At 45.4% G+C, this 25,997-nt stretch overlaps 1 protein-coding gene across 1 annotated transcript in view; it reads left to right on the forward strand.

The window, feature by feature from the left end:
* Positions 1–22,604, forward strand: part of DCLK3 (doublecortin like kinase 3) — a 39,212-nt gene extending 16,608 nt beyond the window's left edge. Inside the window, exons 2-5 of the mRNA XM_043886789.1 lie at positions 8,053–9,914; positions 19,306–19,438; positions 20,867–21,034; positions 21,984–22,604. Of these exons, the coding sequence (XP_043742724.1) occupies positions 8,053–9,914; positions 19,306–19,438; positions 20,867–21,034; positions 21,984–22,147 (2,327 nt within the window). The 3' untranslated portion in view covers positions 22,148–22,604. The remainder of the gene's footprint in view (positions 1–8,052; positions 9,915–19,305; positions 19,439–20,866; positions 21,035–21,983) is intronic.
* Positions 22,605–25,997: the final 3,393 nt, after the last annotated feature.

Below are 25,997 nucleotides of genomic sequence, written 5' to 3' on the forward strand. Positions count from 1 at the left end.
TGCGTTCCAATTTTTTATTCGTTTAGGAAACCCTCCTTGGGATGTTTGCATAATCAAATGTAAGTTCGCAAATGTTTCTCCTGCCTCAGATTTGCATATGAGCAAAATGAGTGTGTTCCCAAACAGCCCCTGGAAAAATCCCAGGACAAATGATTACTCAGTGAAAAGGAAAATGATTTCAGCCAATTCCGCTCCATCTCCCATAGACGAATGGAAGTGAATCGTCTCTTAGCACTGCCTACTGAGGCCACCAGTAATCAGTCTGTTGACACCATCAAGGAATAAGGTTGATAAAGGGAAAGAATTTCAAGTGGCGCTTCCCTGTTAGGAAGGAAGATTCCCTGTCATTCAATGCATTGCATGGCCTTTTTTGTTGCATTGCTTATTAACCAGATGTTTTAAAACACCAATTTCCATTTCTTTTAATACTCAGAATTTGTAAATGGTTAAAGAGTGATCATTTATTATTTAAGTCCTATAGCAATTTGGGTATGATTCTCCTATTTCTTTTTCTAGTGTGTTATTATAGGAGCCAAGGCGAGAATTCCAAAGTGGATGCTGACCTTAGGCATAGTTTTTCTTTGTGATGTAATTTAGACCTATGGGTTATGGTTAAAAATGACTAGGAAGGGACTTCCCTGGTGATCCAGTGGTTAAGACTCAGTGCTTCCAAGGCAGGGGGCTTGGGTTCGATCCTTTGTTGGAGAACTAAGATCCCACATGCCTCAGAAGCAGAGCCAAAAATAAATAAAGACAGATGTACCACATTTTTTTAATGACTAGGAAATGGTACACTCCTTTTGTTCTCATGAAAGAATATAAGTAAAAGATTCATGTTAGCAGTATATTTTCTTTCTTTTTTTTTCTTGACCCTAAACTTGATGATTAGCAGCCTGGATAAAATAATGATAAATAACTGGATAGGAAACTGGGTTCATGTGACTTCCGGTCATTTTGGTAGCCTTTTCAGTGTCAAAAGGTGTAGAGCTGATCCTTGTGGAACGAGGTTACATTAATTCATCTGAGTTATGGCAGCAGCGAGGAGGCACAGTTGCTTGGAGCCAAACCCATGAGAGGTAATAACAGCAAAATGCTTTTGCAGTTACTGAGTTTATTGGCTCAGACCAGTCAGAGAATCCTAGGATCAGTGAGCAGGAAGTTTGTCTGCCCACAGGAGCTGGATGCTTAGATCTACCCGGATGTTTCTCTTAATATCCTGTCCCTACTGGTTTTCTGTTTCAGTCACTACTTAAATGACAAATTCTCCCTGCTGAGTCACATTTAGCATCACGTCCTCTTTGCCCTTGACATGTATGTGGACTGGGAGGAAACCGGAGGTTATGAGACTTGTTCTGTTGGAGAGGGAAGAAAACATACCCAGTTGAGTGCCCACTCTGTGCCAAACAGCATGCAGAGGTGAGGTGCCAGCGTTAGCCCACAAGGAAACCGAGGCTCAGAGAGGTCACATAGTGTTCCCAAGGTCACACAGCTACTCAGAGTCTGGTAAGACCAGGATTTAAATGAGAGCTTCTGACCCCATGTTCACATTCTTTGTGCAACTTGGAAAGGAAGCTTCACAAAACTCCGAAGAAATACACTCCTTTTCCCTCCCTGTATCATCTGTCCTTGGCCAGCGCTACCTTGTCACATTTCCTGGTAGTCAGTGGATGTCTGTGACCATGTTTTCTTTCATCTCACTTGTTTCATCTAGTTAAGGTCTGTTGTGGGATGTCTGCCAGTGTGGAAACTAGTAGCGCTCAATTATTTGCAAGGAGAGCCGGAAGCCTGAGACCTGATATGTGTGCTGAAGTTAGTACTGGAAACGGGTTTCCCCAATCTCACGTGCTTATTATCTATCCTGGGACAGAGGGAGGGAGTTTGCGTAATCCATGGTCTCTGCTTTTGGTGAGGCTGAGTTTAGTCGAGAGGGGGAATATTTACGCCTTTGAAGATGAAGTAACAGTGAGCTGAGGTGTGCAGAAGGAAGGGTCTCAAGCATTCGTGTGAAACGTTGTTTTAATGAATGAACAGAGCTTCAGAAGAGGGAGCTGTGACTGTGAACTTGTGAGGTCAGGGAGGGTTTGGTGGTGGATGCAGGACTTAGGTCTTACGTGATGATGAGGCTTGGATGGGTGGGAGGAGTGAGGATGCCATCTTGGAGAGACAGCAATGAACCATCCTGAAGTGAGACCTTAGTTCCCTGCCCAAGACCTGAACCTGGGTAGCCTGGATGAACAGCAGGAATCCTAGCCGGCTAGTCCATTGGGGGCAAAAGGCTAGAAATAAAGTTCCCCTCGCGCTTGCTGTGTTTGAAATAGGAATTTCTCAAAGAGGCAAAAACTGTAAAAACAGGTACAAAGCTTATTATCAGAGATACAGTATAACGTGGGAGAGTACACAGAGAAACACTGTGTTTGTTTAAGACTGAAGCAAGGCAGAAATACAACCCGGAGAGAAGGGGTATGGGCGCCCTCCCCAGTGAGGAAGAATGCAGTAAAGAGGCCATTAAATCATATATATAAGGCAGTTCTTCTGAATCTTTGTTTACCTTTGGCCAGTTATTTCATTTCTTTTCCTACACCTGCCTTGTTCTGGGACCCACCCTTCCAGCGCCCCCCACCCTCCGCCCAATATGTATATGCAGCTTTTTTGCCAAGATGGATTCCAGCGCAGAGGCCAGTGGGAGGTTTGACGACACTTATTACGGGATGGCACGCCCTCGTTTTTGACCCCTGAGGAGCCTTCCTGTGCATGTGCATTTGGGGAGTTTTCTCTGACCTCATGAGCAGACCTCTTATCTCTTTACTCCAGCAGAGCTCAGCTCCTGCCATTAACTTTGTCCTTGGAGCATCTGGGGGAAACAAAGCTTCAATTTTACTCCATTTGGCAAATTCCAGCTGCTCTGCCCAGGGGCCCATCTATCTCCTACCTCAGGTAGAGTGGGGTTGGGATGGGTGAGGTGCCACTGGACGAGGGCGCACCTTCCATGTCAAGCTGAAGAGTTTGGGTTTGACCCTCAGAGATGATAATAAGGAGCTCCCGTAGGCTCTTAAGGAGAGAACTGGCTTTGTGAAAGTTCTGCTGCATGCATGGGCTTGATGGGTGCTGGGAAAAACCCTATAAACATTTGTCTTGTGGGTGTTTGAGGCAAAAGCAGCAGTAGTGTCAAGCTGAGGTCAGTTTATGTTGCCGTAGGAAATTACCAGAAAAATGATGCCACAAGGGCATCCTTTCCTGCGTCTTTCCTGGAAACTGCCAACTGGTGGCTGAGGACTGGGAATGAGGATGCTTAATTTTTACTATGCCTACTTTGATTAGCTATTGTTAGTGTAGAGACAGAGTAGGGGTTATTATCCAAGATCGTGCTAGGTTGAGCCATATGAAATTTTAAGGTAATTGGCAGTTGTTGTTCAGTCGCTAAGTCGTGTCCGACTCTTCGTGGCCTCATGGACTGCAGCATGCCAGGCTTCCCTGTCCTTCACTATCTCCCAGAGTTTGCTTGAACTCATGTCCATTGAGTCAGTGATGCCATCCAACCATCCTCTGAGATGTAATTGGTAGAACTGCTAGCAATTTCATACGGTTCTACTTAATTGATTTGTCAGTTGTTGTTGGAGATGCGTGGACATGGTCAGGTTATCTGGGTAGGTCCTGGATAATGCTGCTTAGAGTCAGCCCTGAAGTCCTCAGGGCACTATTTCCCTTGGCTGATGGAGCTGTTCCTGGAGACTGAACCCAGGGTCCCAGGGATGTGCTAGGCTGTTCCTCTCCAGGCTATTTGCTCTTCTTGCCTATGGACCAGGCATTCAGAGTCTCCTGATTTTTTCTCTTCTCTTTATTTCTTTATTTTTCTTTATTTTTTTTTTCTCTTCCCTTTAAAGAAGAAAAATCTGCCCTGGACTAAGAAATTTAAAGGAGGAAGGAGGGCTTGTGGAAGAGACAGTAAAAGTAATTGCATCTTGAGGTTGCTACTGGGACTCCCCAGTAGCATGATACAGGCAAAGTCAGAAGTGCTGCCTTCATAGCTCCTAGTTATGTTGGGGAGAAGGGGTGCCAATTCTCACTCTGGCTCTAGATCACAGAGGTTTTAAGGGGGTTTGAGGACAGCTGGGCAGTGGGCTGCGCATGCGTGATGGTGGTGTGGCAGAGACTAGGCTGCGCTATTGCCACATCTTTTGTGCCCGCACCCTGGAATGGGGGCCATGCCCGTGGAGCCTTTCCTGGATTCAGGGATGGAGTGAGCCCGGAGTGCTGTCCTAACCACCAAGAATGAGGACGGGTTCTGAGTTAGGGTCTGCTGGAACCAGCTGGGGCACAGCCATCCCAGGGCATGGCCACCTCTCCCCCATCCTGACTCTGGGTACCACAGGCCAAGTCATCTACCACTACACCCGGACTCTGAAATCTCACTATCTGGGACCCTGAGTTATCATCATGACTTGCCTCTGTCATCCTCAGTCACCACTGAACATGTGGCCCAGAGTGATTTTCTTGCTCCAAGAGTACTGTTGTATGTCTCCTGCGATGAGATCTTCCTGGACTTCCGCTGGCCCCCTGCTGAACCCTCTTCCTTGCATGCTAAACTCTCCTGCATCCCTCATGTATTCACAGAATGCTACCTGTCCTCCTGGTTCTGCCCTGAAGCTTTCCTGGAATTGTTTAGTCACTCAGTCCCATCCAACTCCTTTGGATCTCTATGGACTCTAGCCCGCCAGGCTCCTCTGTCCATGGGATTTTCCAGGCAAGAATACTGGAGTGGGTTGCCATTTCCTTCTCCAGGGGATCTTCCTGACCCAGGGATCGAACCTATATCTCCTGCTTGGCAGGCGGATTTTTTACCACCTGAGCCACAGACCTGTTTTCCCTTTCCTTAGCCTGACAAATGTATTGAGGGTCCCGCTCTGTAAGAAGCACCGTAAGGAAAAGAAATGAAAAGACTTAGTCCCTCTGTGTACGGGCATTTGAGGGTCACCTTTCTTGGCATCCTTCCGGTTTCCTGAGGAAGTGGGAACTAGGATGACTCCTGGAGACCTCTCCTCTTGCTCTCTCAGCATCAACCTTCTCAGCCGAAAATGGAGGCAAATCAGAGACATTATGAGAAGAAAGGAATGACAGATGTCCATAAATAAATAGTTTAACTGTAAACGTGACTGGTAAGCTTATAAATTCATGGCATGTGGGAAGAATCAGTAGGGCCACACTTGTCATCTAATCAGACACCTGTGTCTAGATGGAAATCATCTCAGAACAGATTGTATGTTATAATTAAAAACCAAAAAAAAAAAAAAAAAATTCTGTGTCAATATGCTGGGCCAAATTGCCCATCCTGGCAAAACTGGAGTGTCTGCTACAATTCAGATGTGCTTAAAAATAATCATTTAAAACTTCTTAAAGGAAGCCTAAATGGCAGGTCCCTGCATGTAGGATATGACATAGGGATCCTGTGGGGCAGCTTTAATAATTTGCAGCCCATCCTTGGGTTTTAACTGAGTTCCATATGCTATCATTTTTCTCTTTCCTTTTCTACCCTGGGCAGAAATGAAAATTAAGCCACTTTTGTCTCAAGTACAGTTATACCCTGGAGCTGTTGCGAGTTCAATTCCTGAGCACTGCAATAAAGCGACTATCCCAATGTTTTTGATTTTGCAGTGCATATAAAAGTCATGTTTATACCCCACTATAGTCTACTAAGTGTGCCAGAGCATTATGTCTTAAAAAAACAATGACTTCCCTGGTGGCCAGTGGTTAAGACTCCGTGTTCCCAATGCAGGAGCCCGGGTTCGATCCCTGGTCAGGGAACTAGATCCTACATGTCACCACTAAGACCTGGAGCCGGAGCCTATTATACAGAGCGAAGTAAGTCAGAAAGAGAAACACCCATACAGTATATTAACACATATATATGGAATTTAGAAAGACAGTAACACAATGATCCTATATGCAAGATAGCAAAAGAGACACAGATGTAAAGAAAAGACTTTTGGACTGTGTGGGAGAAGGGGAGGGTGGGATGATTTGAGAGAATAGCACTGAAACATGTATATTACCATATGTAAGACAGATGACCAGTGCAAGTTCGATGCCTGAAGCAGGGCACTCAAAGCCAGTGCTCTGGGACAACCCAGAGGGATGGGGTGGGGAGGGAGGGGGAAGGGGGGGTCAGGATGGGGAGACACGTGCACACCCATGGCTGATTCATGTCGATGTATGGCAAAAACCACCACAATATTGTAAAGTAATTATCCTCCAATTAAACTGATTAATTAAAAAAATAAATGTGTTCAGTTCAAGGAAAGAAAAAAAAAAAAAAAGACCTGGAGCAGTCAAAAAAAAAGTACATACCTTAATTTAAAAATACCTTACTGGTAAAGAAGGAAAGCTAACTATCATCTGAGCCTTCAGTGAGCCATAGGAGTAACATCTAAGATCCCCGGTCACAGATCACCATCACAAATATAACAATAATGACCAAATTTGAAATATTGTGTGAGTTACCAAAATAGGACACAGAGACGTGAAGTGAGCAAATGCCATTTGGTAAAATGATGTCCATAGACTTGCTTGACCTGGGGTTGCCACAAACCTTCAATCAATAAAAAATGTAAACAAAATAAAAAAATAAAAAATGTAGTATCTTCAAAGATAAGAAAGTGGAGCACAATAAAATGAGGCAAAGCTGGGTATGTCTGACCAGGAAATACAGAGTCTTATTCATTTATTCAGTTTATCAGGAAACATCATGAGAATGAGCACATTCTCATTTTTAAAGCTCTGAAGAATAAAATGACTTCGGTTTCCTTCTTTCCTTTTTTTGATAATGAGAGAAAAACACATTTGGAGAAGACCACTGTGTCATTTTGGCCCATGAGGTCCTTTGCTACCAGAATGAAATGATCATACAAAAGAGATATTAAGATCACAGGGACAGTATTAATAACTGGCAATCACTGTGCCCTTACTATGTGTCAAGCTCAAGTGAATCATAATCATTTTCTCATTTACTCTACCCAAAAGTCCTGGGAGGAAGGTGTTATCATTCTCACTTCATACATGAAAAAAAAAGACAATAACCACCAGATTGTGAGTAATTTGTCCAAGTTCACACATAGGGCCAGTGGCCACTCCAGGGTTCAAATCCAGATTTGTCTCAAATTCTGTGCTCGTAACCTCTTCACGTCTTGCCTCACCCTGAAAGTCAAGCTGAGAAAACTGTTCTTGGCAAAGAGGTGGGTAAGATTTGAATTCTTTAGAGGTAAGGGGAAATCTAGGAGGGAACAGGTACATATTTCTCTGTGTGTGTGGCTGAGTCACTCTGCTGTACACCCTGAAACTAACACAACATTGTGGATTAACTGTACTTCAATTATTTTTTAAATGGAAAAAAACAATCTTTTGTGACTTAGCAGGAAAAAAAAAAAGATTTGGGTTCTTTAAGGTTCCAGAAAGTTCTGACCTCTTGTTGGTATTTCCTGGGCAGCAAATTTTGGACCTTTTATCTCAGTTGTAGATTTTTGAAAGTCAGGTCACTTTAGGATAATGGGAGCTGCCTTCAGGGTCAGGTGTTGCCTAGAAAGGGCTCCCAAGGTGTGGTCCATCCTGGTACCCAGGAGACTGGGGGCGGGGGGCACCTCAGGCCCAGGGCAGACTCCATACTGCATTCCTGGCTGCTCTTGGAGGAGACTGGGCAGGAGACCTCACATGTAACGGCTCCATTGTTTCAAGCAGATCCTCAACATGCACACTTCTAACCTGTGACAGCATCAGTCATCTTCAGTAAAGACTTTTTTCCTTTGTTCGTTTGTTTAGTCACTAAGTTGTGGCCAGCCCTTTTGCAACCACATTGGACTGTCGTCCTCCAGGCTCTTCTGTCCATGGGATTTCCTAGGCAGGAATACCGGAGTGGGTTGCCATTTCCTCCTCCAGGGGATCTTCCTGACCCAGGAATGAAACCCAGGTCTCCTGCATTGCAGGCAGGTTCTTTACCGACTGAGCTGGTCAAAGCGCTCTTTGAACCCACTGAACTAATAGTGTGTTGTCCTTTTCCCCCCGCAGGACATCGAGGTCTCTGTGAACATTCTCTAAAATGTTTAAGCTCGAGAATCATGGAGCGGAAGCTGCAGGGCACCTGGCTGCCTGCTGGCCGAGGAGGCCTGGAGAAACCATCCCTGGGGTCACGCAGCTCTGCGGTGCCTGCATTCAGCCCCCAGAGTGGCCTTCACCCCATCCACGCTGAGAACAGCCAGCTGAAGCCCAGGGTCGTGACCGTGGTCAAGGTGGGCGGCCACCCCCTCCGCAAGATCACCCTGCTCCTCAACAGGCGGTCCGTGCAGACCTTTGAGCAGCTCTTGGCCGACGTCTCAGAGGCCCTGGGCTTTCCCAGGTGGAAGAGTGACCGCGTGAGGAAGCTGTTCAACCTCAAAGGCCGGGAAATCAGGAGTGTGTCTGATTTCTTCAGGGAAGGAGATGCTTTCATAGCGGTGGGCAAAGAGCCGCTGACGCTGAAGAACATCCAGGTGGCTATGGAGGAACTGTACCCCAGCAAAGCCTGGGCCCTGACTTTGACCCAGCAGCACAGCCAGATCCCCTCTCCAAGGCTGAGAAGCAGACTTTACAGCAAGGCTGTGAAAGGGGGTCCCCCCTGTGGGGAGACCGAGACTACCAATAGCAGCGGTGAGGCTGCCAGGTCCCCGGCGGCCATCAGACCCCAGGGGCAGACCCCCGGGGAGGACAGGGCCAGGACCCCGAAGAAGTGGGGCAGAGGGAAGTGGGAGCCCGAATCTGGCAGCAAGGCGCCCAAGGATGCCACCCTGGAGAGGCGTGCCAGTGGAGAGAAGCACCTGGCAGTGGAGATCGAAAAGACATCGGGGGAATTGATCAGGTGTGAAAAATGTAAGCGGGAGAGAGAGCTCCAGAGAGAGCAGGGCCTGCAGAGGGAGCGACTGTCCCTGGGCACCAGCGAGCTGGACCTGGGCAGGTGCCCCCGCTACGACGTGGAGAGGCTGGTGAGGACCAGGAGCTGCCGGAGGTCCCCGGAGGAGAAGCCCCAGGGTGGGGAGGAAGGCTGGAAGGAGGGTCCCCGGAGCAGTCCTGGACACCCCCCGCAGGAACCAAGGAGACCCAGCAAAAGCGTCGACAAGAAAGAGGACAGAGACCCCGGAGGCCAGGAGGGTCATCCCCCTGCTGCAGCCAAGGCCAAGAGGGACGTTTTCGTTGGGGAAACGCAGCTCCGCCGAGAGGAGAAAGATGGCAGGAACGCAGGCAGGAGCAAGCCGGGAGGCTGGCTCCGGAGGGAGCATCACGCCGACCTGGATCCGGAGAAGCTCCGCAGGACCCGAGGGGACGAGCAGGAGGCGGAGAAGGAGAAGAAGCCCGGGGTGTCCGGAGCGAGGAGGATGATGGTTCCCCGCGATGAGCCGCCAGCCAGAATCGAAAAGGAGCCCAAGACGAGGCCGGAGGAGAGCAAGGCGGAGCGGCCGGGCCGGAGGCGGCGGCCCGCGGGCATCCTGGCGGCCGACGTGCGGAAGCACTACGAGCCGGGCCGGGTGATCGGCGACGGGAACTTTGCGGTGGTGAAGGAGTGCAGGCACCGAGGCACCCGGCAGGCCTACGCCATGAAGATCATCGACAAGGCCAAGCTCAAGGGGAAGGAGGACATGGTGGACAGCGAGATCCTCATCATCCAGAGCCTCTCTCACCCCAACATCGTCAAACTGCACGAAGTGTACGAAACGGACGCCGAGATCTACCTGATCATGGAGTACGTGCAGGGAGGGGACCTGTTCGACGCCATCATCGAAAGTGTGAAGTTCCCCGAGCGCGAGGCCGCCATCATGCTCATGGACTTGTGCAAGGCGCTGGTGCACTTGCACGACAAGAGGATCGTCCACCGGGACCTCAAGCCGGAGAATCTGCTGGTGAGCCCTGCCCTGGTGGGAGAGGGCAGTTAGGGAAGATACGGGGGAACAGGGGCCTTCCTCCTGGTCCAGGGGTTAAGAGTTGGTGCTTCCAATGCAGGGGGTGCCAGGTGCTATCCCTGGTCTGGGCACTAAGATCCCACATGCCCCAAGGTGCAGGCAAGAATTATTTTTTAATTAAAAAAAAAAATGAGATACAAAACATAGAAACAGTCACCTATTCTGTTACCCTTGCGCTGTAGAACATTGTTGTGCTTGCAGAACTTAGTCATTCAGTTGTGTCTGACTCTGCGACCCTATGAACTGTAGCCCACCAGGCTCCTCTGTCAATGGGGATTCTCCAGGCAAGAATACTGGAGTGGGCTGCCATGCCCTTCTCCAGGGGATCTTTCCAAGCCAGAAATCAAACCCAGGTCTCCCGCATTGCAGGCGGATTCCTTACCATCTGAGCCATCAGGGAAGCCTATAGAACATTACATATATATAATATATACATATATGTATATAATTTTTTATGTTGATATGTTGTATTTTCATTTTTATTCAGACTAAGAAATTTTCTTTCCTTTTTTGTGGCCATAGAGTGTGGCATGCATGATCTTAGTTCCCCAACCAGGGATTGAATCTTCACCCCTTGCAGTAAAAATAGGAAGTCTTAACCACTGGACAGCCAGGGAAATCCCGGGAACATTACCTTTATGGTCTTTTTTTTTTTTTTTTAACATATTTGTTCCATTATTTAAAACTTTGCTTATAGTTCAAAAATTGTGGAAATAAATGGGTTTTTATTAAATTATTGAGAAAGTAGCCTCCCAATTTAAGCAGAATGGAAAATGTTTCCTCATCCCCGGGAGAAGAGTATTTTCACTTGGACAGTGATCACATAGACTTCATTTCTTGGACATTTGCCCGTCTTCTGGCCTAGGTGTTAAGGGTGTCTGCTGGTAACAACTTCCCCTGTAGGCTTTGAGCCCATGCTCCCATTGAAAGCCCCCTGGCCCTTTTGCAGGAAGGGTCTTGCCACAGGCATTAAAAAGGCTTGGTACTGGGAATTTTCTAGTGGTCCAGTGGTTGGGACTCCACGTTCTCACTGCCGAGGGCCAGGGTTCCCGACCTGGTCAGGAAACTAAGATTCCACGAGCTTTTGTCTCTCTGGGGCTTTGAAAGAGAAATAGTAATGGTACCTATCTTGTACGGTTAAGGATGGATTGCTCACAGGAAAGGGACAATTAGCCCCAGACCACCAGGAGCTGGCCTGCCACTCACAGCTCAGCTGTTCTGGTTTTGGATTCAAACCATCTCCCCAAACACCTGCGTGAAATAAGGTTACTCTAGGACCATGATGTGTGCTTAGTCGTGTCCAACTCTTTGCAACCCCATGAACTAACTGTAGCCTACCAGGCTCCTCGCCTATGGGATCTCCCAGGCAAGAGTACTGGAGTGGGTAACCATTTGATGGATCCAGACAAAACCAAGACCTCTTCATCATGATGTCCAAATCCAGATAAGAACAGGATAGTCCAGACCACAAGTGTGGCTACATATTCCCTTCCTGGGGACTGACTCACTGCCCCATCTTCTTCTCACCTTTTAGAGAAGAATTACCAAGATGCCCAGTCACAGAATTACCCTCACATCCTGACAGTATCCAGTTTATAGCAAAATCCTACTTTCTTGAACCCTCTTCCAAATTACCTGGCACAGCCCAGATCTTACTAGCTCATTGAACACCCTCTTGCTTAGACACCTGGATCCCCAAGGTGGACCTTCTTGCTTGTTGCAATGAGGCAATCAGCTGAACATGTTTCTGAGCTTCAGCTGTGTTCCTAGTGGGCTTCATTAGGACAGCACGCTTCACATGGTCACCCTCTGGCCCTTTATTCCACTTTCTTATTTGTAACCTCAATCACCACCTGATCTGTTTCATATTTATTTGTCTGTTCTCTCTTTGCTCCTCCTGCAAAGTCCTAGGACAGCAGAAACATTGTTTTATTCAGACTGTACAGTGAAACCTAGACCGGTTCTGTCACATAGTGGATATTCAATAAATATCAGTTGCATGAGTGGATGAATATAGACCCCAGTGTGCTGCCTGGTAAATAGCAAGCCTTCCATCAGCGGCAGCTGGTGTCATTATTATGATGTTAAGAACAAGTCTGATATTACGGTGCACATCATGAAGAAGACTCCAAAGCCAGATTGCTGCGTATGAAGCTGGAGAAGATGGAAACAATGGTCTCTGTAAACCATACTTTTTTTTGGAGCGGGGATGGGCAGGGAGTTAGCCTGTTTCCTTTCATTTCATGGTTGTAGAGCCAGCCTGGAAACATCATCCCGTTACATTCATCTGCCTAAGTTGCTTGCTCCCACAAGCAGAATGAAACTCTAAGTGAGTCAAGCTAATTATCTGGTGAAGTGAGACCTAGTTGACCCTTCAATCAAACAACTTTGTTTTTGCCTAAATTCATAGAATTGCAGAACACTGCCTGCCTGAGTGTTCTGAATTACCATTGGGTAAATCTCCCTTTGAAAAATTTCATTTTTGCTTTTTTTTTGGACCACACTGAGAGGCTTGCAGGATCTTAGTTGCCCAACCAGGGACCAAACCTGGGCCCAGAGCAGTGAAAGCGCCAAGTCCTAACCAGTGATCCACCAAGGAAGTCTTGAAGAATTCCATGTTTGCATGAGTTGAGTGTCCTCACCCTCTTTAGTTTCTTTCTTTGGGGTCTGAGCCCAGGTATTCCCTGGCACACTATTTACAGTGGCCACTTTGGAATCATGATAGAGCAGTGTTCTTTATAGATCCTCTGTTGTTTTCACTGAGTTGTATAAGCGGGAAGGCTTCAGATTAGAGGCCTGGGTGTGGGACACTTTGGGCCTGTGCTTAAAAAATCATTAGAATAGTGACACATGTTCTTGAGGATGTGGAGTGAGATTGTTTACCCTGTAGGATCATTTTCTTTAGGGGACAGTCCATCTGAGCTTGCGTTTTCTCTGCAAGGTCCTGGAACCAGGCTGTCAAGCTGGCTCATATCTTGGGCAGGAAAGAGTCTCATTTGTGTTAAGGGACTGACTTGTCAACAATTTTTTAAATGAAGAAAGTCAGCACTTGCAGATGGCACGAAGAGGTTTGCTTCAGGAAATGGAAAAACTGCAAGGAGTACATTTAGTGTGGACAAGCTAACTGCCTGAGAGAAGTCATTCAGCAACTCTTCATGGATTTATATCTCAGTTCATATATGTTTTAGTGCCCTTGAAGGCAATGAAGTGTGTGTGTGTGTGTGTGTGTGTGTGTGTGTATTTTGAGAGAGAGATGAAAACTTCAGCATAGCTATGTTTTCAGTCTAGTACATGAGTTGTTAACTGCTGTTCATTGTAACTAATATTAGACCCTATCTTCTGATTTTAAAGAAAGTCCGCTTTTTTTTTTGTTTTTATTCATTTATTTATTTTGTTTTTAAATAAAAAGCTTTTTTTCGTGGTGGTGTGGCCCCTTCCGAAGCTGTACAAAGCCACAGATCTGAGCCAAATTTAGTGGCATAGGGGAATATCTCTTCTGTCCTGTGTATAATCTGTCAGCTGGCGTTTTTCTGAATGAATGGGCCTATCTCATTTCTAAACTGTTTGTCCTTTTCTGGGTGAGTAAAGTTCAACATGAGCTTCCCAGGTGGCTCAGTGGTAAAGAACCTGCTTGCTAACGTGAGAGATGCAGGAGACCTGGGTTCCATCCCTGAGTCGGGAAGGAGGAGGGCATGGCAACCAACTCCAGTATTTTTGCCTAGAGAATCCCATGGACAGAGGAGTCTGGTGAGCTACAGTCCATGGGGTTGCAAACAGTCAGACACGACTAAGCATACATACACTCGAAGTTCAACATACTGTGTCAGAGTTTAAATGCAGAGTTTAAGAGCATCGGTGCATTGTGGTTTTTCAGAAAGAGATCTGGGGAGTGTTGGATTTAACAGTAAGCTCATTATCTGGGTTTAGAAAGGTGTCATTTCTAAATTTCCTGATATTATAATTACATTGCAAATTTGGCTGGTCTTTTGAGAGTTAATATTAGTAAATACCACCATGGTTACTGCTGTCCATCAATTAATGTTCTTGGGTCGTCTTTAATTTTGTATTCTGCTTTGTATTATCAAAGTAATTGTTTCTTCCTTTAACGGATGGCTACTGTCTGTATCAATACCTGTCTCTGCCAAACAGGAGAGTGATGATGTCAGAACTAACTTTTGATTACATGGCTGATTGTGGCTGCCTTTAGAGACTTCCAGAATGTGCCAAGAACTCTTAATGGATCCAACAAGCTTATCATGTTGTTTTCACCGCAGAAATATTTATATCTGGTAATTGGGCCCTAGGGTAAAATTTTAGGCCTGTGTTACTGAGCTTATCTTATTTCTAGTGATCATATTTCCTGATAAGATGCTAGTTTCCTTCTTCCCTTAGGGCTATTTAGACTCCTGGGAGCTTGCAAAAGAAGTTTTAATTATGAAAATTTCCAGCTTGCAGAAATATCAGTGTTAATTGCTTCTTCTGTCAGCATGTGTTCCCTTGGCGGGGTTGGAATACGCTGCGCGGTGTTGACTGGGCCCTGGGAGAAGCAAACAGGAGCTGGAGAAGTGATGATGTGTAGACAGCAGAGGCATGTCATAGGCTGATCATGTGACAGGTCCCAGGGAAAATTTCATCCCCATTGATTGTTTCATTCTTTTTTTTTTTTTTGCTGTTTTTTGCTGTTGACATGTAAATTGATTTTAGACATTGACGTTTCCATGTGAATTGGTTTTTAAGATCATTCCAGTCCTCATGGCCAGTTAGAAGTGGAAACTTGGAGGGAGAAGGCCAGAGGAAGCATGAAGGATCAAGAAAGAAGTTGGATAAATAAGCTTTTATCCCTTTTCTTAGGGCAGCCGCTTGCTGTTTGGTCTGTACTGTGCTGCCGCCTGCTGTTCAGAGATGATCATTGCAAGATCATATTTGAATTGTGCCTTCACAGCCAAAAATTAATTTAAAAAACCCAAACTGTTGTGCCTTGAAGGAGAGCAAGTTGTTAATGGCTCAGAAAAAGAACGATTCCTCTTGAATCTTTGAGACAGTCTAGATGTGACTGGGCTGCTAATGTAAATAATATAGATTGCCTGGATTCAAAGAGGGGGACTTTGGTGTGGCTGGAAAAAGGGATGTTGGACCTAGATGGGTCAACAGTCGTTGAAGTAACATGTAAAGTAATCTCCAGCACTCTCTCAATTAGAGGGCAATTGAAAACAAGCCCCAGAAGGAATGTGACCTAGAGAAGTGAGTTTAGATAGACCTATAGGCAGAGAAATGGAGATGTGGGCACAGGGGCTGTGGGCGGGCCCTCAGGCAAGCATGGCCCAGGAAGGTACCACCTGGGAGCCTATTAGAGGAACCAGAGGTGGCCTGGGGGAGGGTCCTGGTACTTGCTTCCCATCTTTGGAAGTGGTGTATCCTTCCCAGAGGGCGGATTTTAGAAAACGGGTGGGGATGAAATTCTGAATCAACATGGGGTGAACCTCCTTACATGTTAAGGTGATTATAATCGGTATGGTCTGCCACGTGAAGCTGTGGGATCTTTTCACCTTGAGATTTCAGTCAAGGTGAATGATAGTCTGGTGGGAGGGTGTTTTAGATGAGTTGCCCATTTGGGTGGAGAATTTGATGGTTTCAGAAGTTCTGCACAATGTAAATTGTCTGTGGCCACTATGGAGAATAGTATAAAGGTTCCTTAAAAATTAAGAATAGAGTTACCGTGTGATCCAGCAATCCCATTCATGTGCAAAGGATCTGGGAAAGGCGAAAACTCTAATTTGAAAAGATACATGCAGCCCCATGTTCATAGCAACACTGTTTACAATAGACAAGAAGCTGTCTAAATGTCCATCGACAGATGAATGGATAGAGAAGATGTGGTACATGTATACAATGGAATATTACTCAGCCATAAAAAGGAATGAAATTGGGTCATTTGTAGAGATGTGGATGAACCTAGAGTCTGTCATGCGGAATGAATTGAGTCAAAAAAGGGAAAATAAATATGGTATATTAACCCATATGTATGGATCTAGAAAAAATGGTACTAATGAACCTATTTGCAGGGCAGGAAGAGAGACTCAGACATAGAGAATGAACTTGCGGACACAGAAGGGAGAAGAAAAGAGTGGGATGAATGGGAGAGTAGTGTGGACATAGATACACTACCACATGTAATATGGATCGCTAGTAGAAAGTTGCTATATAGCACGGGAAGCTTGGCTGGGTGCTCTGTGATGACCTAGAGGGGTGGACTGGGGGAGATGAGAGGGAGGTTCAAGAAGGAGGGGATGTATGTATACATATAGCTGATTCATGTTGTTGTGCAACAGACACTAACACAACATTATAAAGCAATTATACTCTAATTTAAAAATTAAAAAAAATTTTTTTAAAAGATGCATCTAGAGATTATCATAATAAATGAAGTCAGACAAAGAAAGACAAATACGATATCACTTATATTTGGAGTTGGAAATATGATGCAAATGGATTTATTTACAAAGCAGAAACAGACTCAGACATAGAAAGCAAACTTATGGTTACCAAAGGGGAAAGGGTAGAGAAGGGATAAATTAGGAGTTTGAGATTAGCAGGTACACATTGCTGTGTATAAAATAGTTAACCAAGAAGGTCCTATACCAAGGACCAAGCTATACCAAGCTATACCAAGAAGGTATAGCACAAGGAACTATATTCAATATCTTGTAAGTAACTATATTGGAAAAGAATATGAAAAAAATATATATGTATGTATAACTGAATCACTTTGCTGTATAGCAGAATCTAACACAACATTGTCAATCAACTATGTGTGTGTGTGCTCAGTCATGTCTGAGTCTTTGTGACCCTTTGGACTCTGTCCATGGGATTTTTTTTAGGCAAAAATACTGGAGTGGGTTGCCATTTCCTCCTCTAGGGTATCTGCCCGACCCGAGTATCGAATCCCTGTCTCCTGCATTGGCAGGCAGATTCTTCTGTTGAGCCAGTCGGGGCAGTCGATCAACTATACTTCAATTAAAAAAAAAAAAGTTCCACAGATTCTAGGAGGAAGAGTTATTCCAGAAAGATGCCACTCGTATGAATTTAAGGATTAAGATAAGAACTGTTCCAAAGCCAAGATTGTGAAGTGCCTGTTGGAAAACAAAAAGCCAAAAACAAAATTCACACTTGTCAGTGTGTGAGCTTAAATGTAGTTAAGCTGGTCTTGTAGGTGAAGTAAACAAGATGTCTCAAGTCACACTGACAGCTCCGAGAAATGTTACATAACTCGGGACAGCAGAGGCTGGAGACAGAAGAATCAAAAACACGATGCATCTCACTTTCTGGAAGGAACAAACAGCCCTGCAGATCTTGACCACCCCTCAGTTTCTGTTGTGGGTCTCATCATTTTTGAGGCTTGAAAAGCAATGGAGATAAGGAGCAACATATTATTTTAGAAAAGCCATAAAATGTTTTCTTTAAGAAAACAGATTTGGTATTTGAGAAATATGTCTATCAGCACATGGACATTTAACATAATGCAAGTTCAGAATAAATCTCATGAAAAATTTCAAAATGAAAGACTGGGTCTCCTTCATGTTTCATCTGCTCCCTCTGTTATGCAGCCAGGTTTTAGAATCAGGGGGTTTCTTTGAGGAAGGAGAGGGTGTCTTTGTTATATTGCAAAGGTGTGCATGGTTTATTTTGGTGTATTCAATCAGCCACACGCTTTTACTGCTGATCATTTGGTTGGGAATATTTACACATGTTTGCAAGGCACAGAGTTTTTTCATTAGTCACCCAGCAAATGGGATTCGTGAAGATAGCCCATCTGGAAACTTAAGTCAGCACATGGTTTTTTGTCCCTCCCTTCCAAACTAGATTTTCTAGTATAAATTATTCCCATAATTATGTCACCAGTCCCCTTTAGGGCTGTGTCTGTCTCCACACACAGACCAAAGCAGAAGAGCATTTTAGTTCTACATCTGTGATTTCCATTAGGTCAGGTTAATTATGGAGACATTGATTAGCCTGCCCAGTGGTGACTTGGGCTTAGTGATTAAGACACATTCTGCTCACAGAGATGTAAGCTCTCTGGCAGGAACTGAAGCATATTTGGAGCACTTACCCTTGTCTGGGGAGATTTGGGGGGGTGGCTGCCCACCCTGCATTTTTGGGTGACTGTGGGACTGATGGGGCTCGGGGAGAACCAGAGCCCTGCCTAATGCCCTGCGGACCCCCAGGTGCTGCCCCCTGCAGCAGAAATAAGCCTTTGCTGGCAGATTTGGGGTCATACGCCAGTTATAAGCACAGACTGTAAAGCCCAAGTGTTCAGGGTTCAAACTGCAGCTCACCATTTACTGTGTCCCTGTGCCTCCACTTCCTCATCTGTAAAATGGGGATGTGAGCGGCCTCACAAGACTGCAATGAGGAGCACATGAATTAATACTTTGTAATATGTTATAAGCAATGCCTGGCCCTGAAGAAGCATGACAGAGGCGTTTGTTAGGTAAACAAATAATTTTAGCCTCCACTGCTTATTTGTCTACTGCTCCATTCCAGTTCCTACTTCTTTTCCTTTTTTTTCCCCTCTGCTCAGATTTTGCATTACCCACAGCATTTTTTCTAGCTCTCATTAAAGCTAGTCTGTGTTCAAAAAATGGGGTTCCCAGGTGGCTCAGTTGGTCAAGAATCCACCTGCAATTTTCAGGTTCGATCCCTTGGTTGGGAAGATCCCCTGGAGGAGGGCATGGCAACCCTCTCCAGTATTCTTACATGGAGAATCCCATGGACAGAGGAGCCTGGCCAGCTACAGTCCATGGGGTCGCAGAGTTGGACATGACTGAAGCAACTTAGCACGCATGCACACACTTGCTCACTGATCCTTATTCTAACTCAGTGCTGCCCAATGGAGCTTTCTGTCATGATGGAAATATTGTAGATTTTCATGGTCCAATGTGGTGGCCCTTAGCCACAGACGGCGTTTGAACACTTGAAACGTGGCTAGTGCATCTGAGAAACTGAATTTTTAATTTAATTTTGATTTAAATTAATTCAATTTAAAATAAATAGCCATCTGTGACAATATGGTGCTGCCACATTGGACAGCAGAGAAAATCTAACTCATTGGTTCTTTTTTTTTTTTTTTATTAGTTGGAAGCTGATTACTTTACATCATTGGTTCTTTAGTAAGCAAGTGTCACTGAGATCAAGTTGAATTTGTCAGTGTCAGGTTAATCTATAAGTGCCTGTGTTTTACTATTTGCTTGTCCTGTGTTTTTATGTTCGTATTTCTATTCCTTCTTTGTTCTCATCACAATTTTGGTGGTTTGGGGATTTTGGTTTCTTACAGGTTCAGCGAAATGAGGACAAATCTACCACCTTGAAACTGGCTGATTTTGGTCTTGCAAAGCATGTGGTGAGGCCTATATTTACTGTGTGTGGGACTCCAACTTATGTAGCTCCTGAAATCCTCTCTGAGAAAGGTAAAGGTTACACATGGCTCTGTGGGACTCTAGCTTGCTTACTAACCAATGTTTACTTTTTACTATTTAAATTTCACATTTTTCAACATGAAGCAGTTAAAAATCTCAGAGATTGGCTCTGCATTTGCACTTGGATATTAAATATTTGAAGTAGGTCTCCTTGACCAAAGCATGAGAACTTTTTCCTCATCAGGGCTGCTCTTATTACAGAGAAGAGATTGTGGGTGTGTGGGTGTGGGTTTGGGTGTGTGTGTGTGTGTGTTGGCGAGACAGTGAGATGAAAGATGGTGGAGAATTGAATGAGAAACTCAAGCAAGCAAGGTCATTTAGCCACTCACCCAAAGCTACCTCTAAGGGAGAGACAAGGAGCAGTTCTTATGGTAATTGGCTTTAAAACTTCTTTTTTAACCTTGCAATTAAAGGTAAAGGAGGTCCCAATTCAAACCCCATGAATAATATATGTATATTGCATATTGTATAAGGGTCCATGGACTATTTTAGTGATGGACTCTGTAAAGGATATACAAGGAAATCATCTTCATCATTATTATATGGCTCCAAGTATGTGAATAACTATTTAGCCATCCTTGCACTCCAGGAGAAATCAGTTAAACCACCTCTGATGGCTAAAGATGGGAAAGCTCTAGATGGGTTATAAGCTTGGGGGTAGGGAGAAGGGAGAGTTTTATCCCAGCAGCAAATGCATGAGGGAAGCCAAGATACAGAGATTACCCTGTGCATGGAAGTTGGGTGATAGAGACTTTGAAAAACCAGCCTCAGTAGAGCAGAGGGAAGTGCAATTGGATGGGGAGGTTTAGCCTGGATTCTCCACAAATGAGTCTGAACTCAGTGTGGCCAGCAGAGTTGCCATGGTAACGTGGTGACAGTGTGACAGGAGAGTACTGAGTGACTATGGACATTTTAATGGAGGCATTACTGAGCTGGATCAGAGAGGCATGAAAGCAAGTAAGCTAGGGACTTCCCTGCTGGTCCAGTGACTAAGACTCTGCACTCTCAATGCAGGGGACTTAGGTTCGATCCCTGGTCAGGGAACTAGATCCTAAATGCTGCAACAAAGAGTTCCCATGCCACAACAAAGACTGAAGATCCCACATGCTGGAGCTAAGACCTGGCACAGCCAAATAAATATATAAGTAAGTAAATATTTTAAAAAAGAAAACAAATATGGCTACGTGAACTCTGGGAAGCCAGGACAGTAGGGCTCGTGCCAGCTAACAGAGAGTGTTGGAAAAGAAAGCTCTTTGGGAGATGGGAACAGGGTGAGTTAAATTTTGAACACATTGATTTTATAGAGACAACAGGGTGGATACACACAGAGTTGTCTGGTTGGCTGAATGTGTGGTTTTGAGACCGCTCCATACCAAGATGGCAGCCAAGAGATGATATGCCTCTGCCTCCATTGCACAGGTTACGGGCTGGAGGTGGACATGTGGGCCGCGGGCGTGATCCTCTACATCCTCTTGTGTGGCTTCCCCCCATTCCGCAGCCCAGAGAGGGACCAGGAGGAGCTCTTTAACATCATCCAGCTCGGCCGCTTCGAGTTCCTGGCTCCTTACTGGGACAATATCTCTGATGGTGAGACTTTGGGCTTCCCAGGCAGGAGGGGTGGGGGATGGGGAGCTGGAGCCCCTTCTGGGATCTGACTGCAGAGCCCGTTTTCAGGTCAGGTGTGTGAAATGATACCCAGAGAACCTGCTACGGTACCCGGGCCATCCGCATCTTCTGCTTTCCTTTATTTTCTGCTAGCTTTGTGTAGATCTCCATAGCATCCCAAACACAGGACTTGCTTTGAGATGTAAGTCTCACCACCAGTTGGAGTCACCAAATACTTTTCTTGAAGCCAGCTGAAGAACCTCAGAACTGGAAAAATATCAGAAACGTGGAATCCTCATTTGAAAAGATCAAAGCCATCTCACATACAGAAGTGTCTATGAATCAGATAGACTAGAGATGCTTATTTTACCTGTGAATAGTCAGGTCTCTAGGGGCATCCTTGGGGCACAGGGGCTCTGGAAAGTCAGAGGGTGAAGGTCAGAGGTACCTTTAGTGGAGCAGAAGCTTGTGTGGTCCTCCTCCCTTTTGGCCCTTTCAGGTGAAATCTTTCCCTTGATTTACACATTTAAAATATGTATAGGTATGGTACATGGCCTCCATGTGTCCTCTTGGGCTGGACGGCGCCATGGGTGGTAGTGGTGGGCCTGACCTCACGATTCTATGTCTAACATGGTAGCCCGGTAGCTGCATGGGGCTATTTGAATTTAAGTGTCAGTGAATTAAAAGGAAATGCAAGAAGAATTCAGTTCATCAGTTGCACCAGCTGAATTTCAAATGCTCAGTAGCCCCAAGTCAGTAGCACGGATGTGGAAAGTTTCCATCGTGGCAGATGGTTCTGAGGGCCAGTGGTCCTCTGGTCCAGCACTTGTCGCTAACACAGATGTTTGTGTCCTTATTTCCTGTATGGAAAAGGAAAACGCTGAACCATCTGAATCCATCTCATTTTTCCATCCTTCTATCATTCCAACAGCTGCCAAAGATCTGGTGAGCCGGTTGCTGGTGGTAGACCCCAAAAAGCGCTACACGGCCCACCAGGTCCTTCAGCATCCCTGGCTTGAAGCTGCCGGAAAGACCAGCAGGGCAAACCTCCAGAAGGAGGTGCCCCCCAGCAGCGAGGACCACTTCCGGAGCTAGCACAAGTGGGCTGCAAAGCAGATGTCACAGTCACAGCATCTACCCAGTCCTCCGTGGTCCTGCTTGGGGACAGAGAAGAAGATAGACATCGAGGAGAAAAACAATGAAAAAGGCTTCTTCACATAATTGGAGAATCAAGGGAAGGAGTGAAGACCCTCAGTATATTTTAAAGCGTATTTAAAAAGATAAACTTGAGTCTTAATGTTAAATGTTGTAACATATGTTTAGGTTTTTAGATTTGAAGTCTTTAATACGTTGTGGGAGGTGGGGTGGGGAGACTTATTCTCAGTGAGGAATTTTTTGGTAATAATGATTTGTGTTTTGCTTCTTCCTTATAATCAAGTTCGTAGTATATATTATGCGAGTGGTGCTTACCAGGGTTTAAACTCCCCCTGTGAAATTAATCATCCGAATTGTAGTCCTTCCTCATTAATAAAATGTGCTCTGGATAACTGAAGCGAACTGTATTCTGACTGCTTCTTAATGCTGGTGATGAAAACCAGCGAATTATAGTTCAGACATGTCTCCTGAAACCCCTGTGTCTACATGTAAATGTGCTAACGGATCCTTGATGAACTGACCAGAGCTGTTTGTTGAGGATATGCTGGTCTGGGTCTCTTGCATTTTAGTTCTACTGAAAATCAGATTTGGTGCAGCCTGAAATGGAAAGAAGAAATCATCGATTCATTCCTATCCCTTTAGGACCCATTTAGACCATGTTTCAGTTACTGAGCCTCGGGCCTCAATCCTTTCTACGTGAAGTTAGGCTTCTGCTCAGGTTGCGATTGTGTTAATGTTTTCAGATCAGGAGGGACCCATTTAGTGCACTAGTAGGTCAGAAATGCAGTTACTGGGTTACACTGGGGCTGGAAGGGGCTCCGAGGGTTCAGACGTGTTCCTCCCTGCGGGGCATACACTCAGAGGGCGCTTGACATGGGGTCACTGGTTATTTCACTCCAGATTTCTGTACCGGTAGATGACTCTGGGAGTACCAATGAGCTGAAAGTAAAACATCATCCTGATGTTTCCCAACCTGACCTTTCAGGGTCATGTGCAACCTGGTTGAAAGGACACAAAATCAGTCCAAAAGTGTGGGTTTCTCATCCCGCCTGTTCCTTTCTGACAGCGTAGGTGTCATTTCGGTGGAAGAAGTGCATCCATCAGCAAACAGGAGAGGCTCTAGTATGAGGAATTGCTGGCACAGGTGTAGGAGAATGCAGAAAGCAGACAGGAGGTAATCGAGACGTTAACACCTAGATGAGAAGCCAAGGGAAGAGGTTGGAGTGATTGAATGTAGATTCTTGGAGGAGGAACCCTTGCAGTGGATTCTGATTGTGCCACCCAGATCCCTGCTCAAGACTGAAGGGAATAAGCTGCAGGGTGGTGCTGGCTGATAGCCCTCAGCTATGAATGGGAATTGCCTTTAGCTGGGAGGAGTCCCCTCACCCGGGATCACATCCCTTTCCCAGGAATGGGCTGCATCCAATGATGTCTCCATTTAGGGCTTGACCAGAGAGCACTGAAGGGCCCTACACTTTCACAGCTCCCCGTGGGGGTGGCTGAGCCTTGGTGGAGTCTGCATCAACAGTCCAATTCTCCCTCATCTGGTCCTGATGCTTTTCCTTCTCTTCCAGAGGTTGATGGTCCTGAGGTCACTCCCTGATGAAGCTTCTGCACTCTAATTTCCATCTCAGGGTTGGCTTCCCAGGGAACAGAGCCTGGGACATGCCCTAGGAACTTAGAATGACTGCAAATAGGTACCAGCTGGTGCTTTGACTTCAGGAGCTCTGTGGAGGGGCCCCCTGGAGCTTGGACCCAGACACCTAAGGAGGGGGTGCTGCCAAGCAGGCAGTACAGTGGGACTCACTCTAGAAATGTGGAAAGAAACTGGAAGCTGGAACCAATTGCTACTGGAAGATCTTTTGGTAAATGCCGGAGCCTGCCGGCAAACGAACTGGTCAAGAACGCAATTACCAGAGTACCTAGGAGAAAGAAGACTCAGAAAGAGAAAGATGGGGTTGAGAGGGACGGAGTCCGCTTGCGTCTGACTCCGCCAACTTTATTGAAGAATACCACGCCTATATATACTCTAACAGGAGTTACTAAGAATAGATCGAGGGTTTGCATACGTGCAGAGCTACAGATGTTTTAAATTTCCACACTTAAGATCAGTAAAGCATTAATTACCCTAGCGCCCAACATGATTAAGATCATTAGAACATTAGGTAGAAAACAGGCTTCATCAATAGAACATTAGATGGAAGACAGGTTTCGAACATGAGGAGTTTTTCAGCACCAGAAAAACAGGCAAAAAGGTCACCGGTGTGTTTTTTTCCCTGAAGGAGACAAATGCCAGTCTATACTTTAACAAGAAGGGGTGGCAGGACAAAGAGAGACCCTTTGTTCTCTCTTAGGGCCATAAGGGGCCTGTACGTTCAGGCTGGCTCCCTGCAGGAAAAGCCACCCAGAGGCACTAAATCCAAAGGAGAATGTTCAGACCTCATACGACATCATTTGATCCTATTGACCGCTCTCTGTTTGAGTCACTTCTCCACTTGGCTTCCATAAGTGATGCATTTTCCTGGTTTTCTTCCTACATCTCTATTTACTCCTTTGAGTCTGCTGAGCAGGCTTAGTCTTTGACATGCTGAACGTTGTAGCTCCATTATTAAGTCACTGAGTCAGTCAGTTCAGTCACTCAGTCATGTCCAACTCTTAGCAACCCTGTGGACTGCAGCCTCCCAGACTCCATCCATGGGATTTTCCAGGCAAGAGTAGAGTAGGTTGCCAGTGGCTTCTCCATGTGAGATGAGTGCAATTGTTCAGTAGTTTGAGAATTCTTTGGCATTGCCTTTCTTTGGGATTGGGATGAAAACTGACCTTTTCCAGTCCTGTGGCCACTACTGAGTTTTCCAAATTTGTTGGCATATTGAGTGCAGCACATTCACAGCATCATCTTTTAGGATTTGAAATAGCTCAACTGGAATTCCATCACCTCCACTTGACTTCACACTCAAGGATGTCTGGCTCTAGGTGAGTGATCACACCATCGTGATTATCTGGGTCATGAAGATCTTTTTCATATAGTTCTGTGTATTCTTGCCACCTTTTCTTAATCTCTTCTGCTTCTGTTAGGTCCATACCATTTCTGTCCTTTATTGTGCCCATCTTTGCATGAAATGTTCCCCTGATATCTCTAATTTTCTTGAAGAAATCTCTAGTCTTTCCCATTTTATTGTTTTCCTCTATTTCTTTGCACTGATCACTGAGGAAGGCTTTCTTATCTCTCCTTGCTATTCTTTGGAACTCTGCATTCAAATGGGTATATCTTTCCTTTTCTCCTTTGCCTTTCACTTCTCTTCTTTTCTCAACTATTTGTAAAGCCTCCTCAGACAACCATTTTGCCACTTTGCATTTCTTTTTCTTGGGGATGGTCTTGATCCCTGTTTCCTGTACAATGTCATGAACCTCCGTCCAAAGTTCTTCAGGCTCTCTATCAGATCTAATCCCTTGAATCTATTTGTCACTTCCACTGTAAAATCATAAGGGATTTGATAAGCGACTGAACTGAACTGACCTGAATGGTCTAGTGGTTTTCCCTACTTTCTTCAATATAAGTTTGAATTTGGCAATAAAGTGTTCATGATCTGAGCCACAGTCAGCTCCAGGTCTTGTTTTTGCTGCCTGTATAGCGTTTCTCCATCTTTGACTGCAAAGAATATAACCAGTCTGATTTTGGTATTGGCCATCTGGTGATGTCCATGGGTAGAGTCTTCTCTTGCATTGTTGGAAGAGGGTGTTTGCTCTGACCAGTGCGTTCTCTTGGCAAAACTCTATTAGCCTTTGCCCT

Source organism: Cervus elaphus, chromosome 24, assembly GCF_910594005.1.
Source record: "Cervus elaphus chromosome 24, mCerEla1.1, whole genome shotgun sequence".
Classification (NCBI taxonomy): domain Eukaryota; kingdom Metazoa; phylum Chordata; class Mammalia; order Artiodactyla; family Cervidae; genus Cervus; species Cervus elaphus.